The sequence below is a fragment of the Salarias fasciatus genome, assembly GCF_902148845.1.
Source record: "Salarias fasciatus chromosome 23 unlocalized genomic scaffold, fSalaFa1.1 super_scaffold_20, whole genome shotgun sequence".
NCBI classification, from domain to species: Eukaryota; Metazoa; Chordata; class Actinopteri; order Blenniiformes; family Blenniidae; genus Salarias; species Salarias fasciatus.
In genome coordinates this window covers 5,709,197-5,715,196 of record NW_021941230.1, presented here as the reverse complement: position 1 = coordinate 5,715,196, position 6,000 = coordinate 5,709,197, and the positions used below count along the sequence as shown (strand labels likewise).

The 6,000-nt window shown below is 39.5% G+C and overlaps 1 protein-coding gene across 4 annotated transcripts in view; it reads right to left on the bottom strand.

Annotated features, from left to right (window-relative positions):
- Positions 1–4,276: 4,276 nt before the first annotated feature.
- Positions 4,277–6,000, bottom strand: part of LOC115383933 (gamma-aminobutyric acid receptor subunit beta-3-like) — a 73,837-nt gene continuing 72,113 nt past the window's right edge. For 2 of the 4 annotated variants that reach the window (XM_030086151.1, XM_030086153.1), the window contains one exon: positions 4,880–5,251. In XM_030086151.1, the coding sequence (XP_029942011.1) occupies positions 4,880–5,251 (372 nt within the window). Of the gene's footprint in view, positions 4,288–4,833; positions 5,252–6,000 lie in introns of those variants that run through there. The other 2 variants (XM_030086150.1, XM_030086152.1) reach the window with 2 other exon arrangements.

Below are 6,000 nucleotides of genomic sequence, written 5' to 3'. Positions count from 1 at the left end.
TCGTTATGCCCATTGGAGTTTCACTACTGTCGGAAGTATGCAAAATGAGCTGATTTAGATTCAAAATGCCCTTTTTAATCCTGCTTGGTGGTGAATTTTGGCATGAATTACTGATGTTTATGCCTAAAGACTTCAGTAAAATACAAGACAATGAGCTGATATTCAACAAGTTGTCCATCATGAAGGAAATAAGGTAATCTCTTTGAATTTGTGTCTAGTCAATGCTGGGATTAGCTCCAGATACCTTCGTCCACCAAGATATATCTTGATAATTTTACATCCTTTCATTCACCAATGTTTAAATTGTGATAATTTCTTTTGCGGATCCTGAAGAGTTTCTGTATTTCCGATGATACTCCCTACAAAGAAAGAAAAAAAAGAAAAACCTCCTCACTTCTTACTCCTGAGAAAACCTCGAAATCCACGGCATCAATAAAGACCTCCACCCCCACACCGTATCTCCATTTTCCCAGTCTTTTATTTATCCAGGGAACTACTGTACTCTGATACACCATCACTCTGGCACACATTCAGAAAAAAAAAACAAAAAAAAAAAAAAGAGAAAAAAATCCACTTCATACACATTCTGTATTCAGGTGGGAGTTGCCGAGCACAACACTGAGTCTTCAACTGTCAATGAGTAGCTGCATTGGAGAAGAGGACACATGGCCCGGGTGTCTTGCTCGAGGGGTATTTGGCCACGCCGACATGACTCGTGTCCGTCCCGCTAGAAAAAAGAAAGTCTTGGGTTCTGTTCCCGCCGTCCAGCTGAGGCAGATTTTCGAGTGTCATGCATGCTCGCAATACCAGGTACACAGGTACAATGTAGAGTATTTATTCGATGGTTTAACATGGTCATCTATTGAAAAAGGAAGAGAAACATACAGATATACAGTAAAAATCTAAGCCTAAGTACATTTTTGTGGCAGCACAGAACATTTCACATTCCATTATGGGACCAAGGCCATACAACACCTGAAGTCTTCGATGACTGTTTTTTTTTCATGTTTTTCTTAATTTTTCTTCTTTTTTTTATTTGTATTTTTTAAATCGTAGGCTCACATGGCATAGTATTGTCTCTAAAAAGAGCAGGTGGCGGCTCTTGTAAATGACTTTGCAAAAAAATAGGTTTTTCTTCTTTTTTTTAGGAATTATCCTCCAAAGTTCGGTGCATGCATGATAAAGAAGTATCTAGTTTGTAACAGTTGCCATTCTCGTTTGTTTATCTCACCCTCCTTCCCCCCCAAAAAATGAAAAATAAGACTCCCAACAATGAGCCGTTGTTCTGAAATCTCACTGCTTTGTCCAGTTTGCGTCAACACAAAGCGACTGGAAAGATCTGAATGTTATCAATTGAGCTGATTGGCTGTAGAGCTGTTGACAACTTGAGCAGTTGTGTTGCCAGGTTGTTGCGTCTTTTGGAAATAGTCCTAGGAACTGATAGACCCTACGCCAATCTTTGCTGACTTGTGGTGCTGTAATACCGAGACAGCAATTTCAAGGGCTTGGTCTCGACTCAGTCTCGGCCTCTTAAAATGATGGTGTTGTTTTGGTTTTGGGCTGCTCTGGTCTTGGTCTTGACTAGGTCTTAGACCCCTAAAGTCTTGGTCTAGTCTTGGGACGCTTTGGTCTTCTCTTGACTTAGTCCGGCTTCAAACCCTTAAAGTGTTGGTCTTGTCTTGGGTTGCTTTGGTCTTGGCCTTCACTTGGTGTCAGACCCCTAAAGTCTTGTCTTGACTTGGGATGCTCTTCTCTTGGTCTTGACTTAGTCTCAGACCCCTGAAGTCTTGGTCTTGACTTGGGACACTTTGGCCTTGGGCTTGACACGGTCCCAGACCCACAAAGTCTTGATCTCAGACACCTAAAGTCTTGGTCTTGTCTTGGTATGCGCTGGTCTTGGTCTTGACTTGGTCTCAGACCCCCAAAGCCTTGGTCTTGCTCATACATGCTAAAAACTATGCATCTGATCAGAGCAAACAACCAACCAATTCCAATCGATAGCATTCAGAGATGTATTTGAACCATCTGGGCTGAGATGGAACCTCCAGTGGAAAGTCTTGACTTTTCATTTAAAGGTACCCTTCCCCTCCCCCCGTCCCCCATCTCTTCTATTTGCACTCTGCCCCGTCTACACAGTAGAGAACGAGACCTGAACGTGGAATCAAGCCCGACCAGGTCCATCCTGCCTCCCGGTGTGCCATATTGCATTTGTGCAGCAACAATCCCAAAAAGTACAATACATTCAGTTCTTGGTCGTAAATCAGACTGTACATCTTTACAGGTTTTTTTTTTCCTCATACGTGCACGACGCTCGTTTTCTCATGAGTGGTGGACGGCGCTGCCACGTATCATCAGACAGGAGAGCTTTTGGTTGCTTTTTTTTGCATGAAAACTGGAAATAAAGTGATCGAACAGGCAGTTTTCTCCGTTTCCCCGTCACACACATGCACATGCACACACTTCCCCTCTCCGATTACATTCCAATGGGGGGGGGGGGGGGGGGGGGGGGGGGAACTAAAAAAAAAAAAAAATGACGACCATGGCTCATTATCCTCTCCCTGAAGAATGGATCTGATACATTCAATGCTAGTATGTGCTTTAGAATCTTGCCGCCCCATTTGCATCGCTTTTTAAAAAAACGTAACGTACGTACGGCGGTCACTCGGAGGAAGGAATGTATTTGGAGTTGCGCCACAAATGCTCCCGAGCCCAACTCTTATTTATTTTTTTTCCATTTCCTACTATCCTGACAGTTTAATGTCAGTGTGACAATCACAAAATGCTCATTCTGGGGTTTGAACACACAGTATAGATATATACATTTATGTATATACACACTTATGTACTTATGTACAAAAACAACTTGTTCGGATTTTCAAAATAAGAGCCCAGAAATGAATGGAAAAAAAATCAACACGCTAGGAGGAGAAAAACGAATACCTGAAGACAGAGAGTACAAAAATATCGGAGTATCTCATGGGTGCAGGAGTGACTGTGTCGCCTGAAAGGCCCTTGGCAGTAGTTTTTGAAACAAACAGTTTTTTATAGAGGAAGTCGGATTAATTATTTTTCAAGTGCAATTTCATCAAAGTCAGGAAAAAATGGCAGTTTTATTTGCAGTTGTGCTTCTTTCCTTTGATTTTTTTGTCCTAAATTAAGAAAAAAACATATTTGTGCCGAGAACCTGAGTCTCAATCATCCTTGAATGTTTGATCAAGTTTGAATTTTTTTTTTAAACCAGATCATTGTTGTCGAGTTGCAAAAAAAAAAAAAAAAAAAAAATTCGACACTGGTTTGTAAAGTTTGTGCAAAGGCAGAGAGGAGTGCTTTATCTATTCACTACGGCTGATTACACTGCAAAAAATCCAAATCTGAGTAAGTTTTTTTAAAACTTGTTTCGAGTGAAAATGTCTCATTTTACGTGATTCAAGATAAATTCACTTAAAAATAATATTTCATCAAGATAAACTTGATTTAAGAGATGTTCTCTGGAATCAAGACAGTTTTCACTTCTTCTATTGGAAGATTATTTTTTTACTCTTTTCAAAGTAAAAGTATCTGAATTTAAGAAAAAAAACAGTAAAAAAACATTGAAATATAAAATAACAATATTAACTTTATTAGATATACATATATATATATATGTATACATGTGTATGTGTATATATATATATATATATATATATATATATATATATATATATATATATATATATATACATATATGAAATAAAATTATTATTATTATTAATAAAAAAATAATTAATAAATACTAAAAACAAAAGTTTTACCAAACGGTCCAATTTAGAATTTTTGCAGTGTACCTGTGCATAGGGTCGCCGGCTGGCGGCGGCTTGGAAGAGTTGCCTGCACTCATCTGATCACCTTTGTGCTTTGAACTTTTTTCAGGATTATTAGTTTGATTTAAAAAAAAAAAAAATCAAAATTGTTGCTTTACCTCGGTTGTTTTTTTCCTTGTTTTTTTGCAAATACTGTTGTATTTCATCAATTGCTGGCTTCGTATCGCTATTTACACATTACTGAGAGGGCGGATGTTTTGGGAAATGACCACAAGTCCCAGTTACAGTACGTACTTTCAAAATAAAACAAAGAAAAAAAAACATAAAAAGACCTCGGGACGAAGACTTGACATATAAAAACAAGTTTTGATGAGAACTTGGTCCAAAACTCTGAAGTCTTTTTTTTTTTCTTCATCTTTTCGTTGTCGTCTGGACAGATTCCATCGAGTATAAAAAAAAAAAAAAATACACTACAAAAAGTCAAAACCTTATCAAGTTTTTTAAACTTGTTTTTGGGTGAAAATGGCTCATTTTGCTTGATTTAGGATAAATTCTCCTGCTATTGACATAATTTTTTTCTTAAGATACTTTTACTTTGAAATAAGTTAAAAAAAAATCTACAATTTTCACTTGTTCTATTGGCTGATATTTTTTCTTAAAGTTAAAAAAAAAATCAAAATAATTTTCACTTGCACTGGCAGATTTTTTTACTTAAAGATACTTTCACTTTAAAATAAGTATAAAGTTATCAACAATTTTCACTTGTTCCATTGACTGATTTTTTTTCTTAAATTAAGAAACTTTTACTTTGAAATAAGTAAAAAAATCGACCAATAGAAGAAGTGAAAACTGTCTTGATTTCAGAGAACGTCTCTTTTTCTGTCTTGCTGAAATATACTTTTAAGTGAATTTATCTTAAATCAAGTAAAATGACACATTTTCACTCAAAACAAGTTTAAAAAAAACTTGCTCAGATTTGGACATTTTTGCAGTGTAAAGGAAGAAGATAAACAAATGGGAACAAACAAAAAAAAAAAAGAAAAAGTCAGACAGAAAACAAGGAGAACAGCTCAGCGGGATCAGACGTAGTAGAGCCAGTAGACGAGGTTGAAGAGCGAGAAGACGGAGGGGAAGATGATCCGCGACCAGCGGTCGATGGCGTTGACGTCCGTCAGGTCGGGGATCTTGATCTTGAGCTGCGACGAGCGCCGGCGCAGGCGGCTGCGCTTGAGTTGCGCGGCGCGGTCCAGCGAGTGGCGGCTGGCTGAGCGCGGCCCCACTCCGCCGCTCTGCTTGCGGTACTGGATGTGCGACGAGGCGGCGCTGTCCAGCTGCACCATGGACTGAGAGTTCCTAATGTCCGCCACGCTGGTTGTGATCTCGCCGCCCGCCACCTCGTTGTGGATCTCCAGCGTGGTCAGCAGAATGTTGCCGTGGCCGTGCGGCTCCGCCTGCGGACGGACGGACGGACGGGCGTTAGTCGGACATCAAATTATCCGGGGGGAGATCGCAACACAAGCGTGCGACAGATTTTCACAAAAAGATGGCGGCGTTTTAAAACAAGATCCCACAAATCAGGCGCCGTTTTCAAGCAATAGCCATTGAATATTTATAAAGATGGATGAAGCTAACATGATGTCACATCTATTAGCATATCTAACATCTGAAACTCTTTGGCATGTAGGATAGCGAGTGTGTGAGGCCTTTAGCATGTAGCATCTGTAGTGTGTGAGCACTTTTACCCTTTAGCATTAAGCATCTGTAGTGTGTGAAACTCTTTAGCATGTAGCATCTCTAGTGTGTGAGCCCTGAAACTCTATAGCATGTAGCATCTCTAGTGGGTGAGCCCTGAAACTCTATAGCATGTAGCATCTCTAGTATGTGAACCCTGAAACTATAGCATGTAGCATCTCTAGTATGTGAGCCCTGAAACTATAGCATGTAGCATCTCTAGTATGTGAGCCCTGAAACTCTTTAGCATGTAGCATTTCTAGTGTGTGAGCCTTAAAACCCTTTAGCATGTGGCATCTCTAGTATGTGAGCCCTGAAACTCTTTAGCATGTAGCATCTCTAGTGTGTGAGCCCTGAAACTCTTTAGCATGTAGCATCTCTAGTGTGTGAGCCCTGAAACTCTTTAGCATGTAGCATCTCTAGTGTGTGAGCCCTGAAACTCTTTAGCATGTAGCATCTCTAGTGTGTG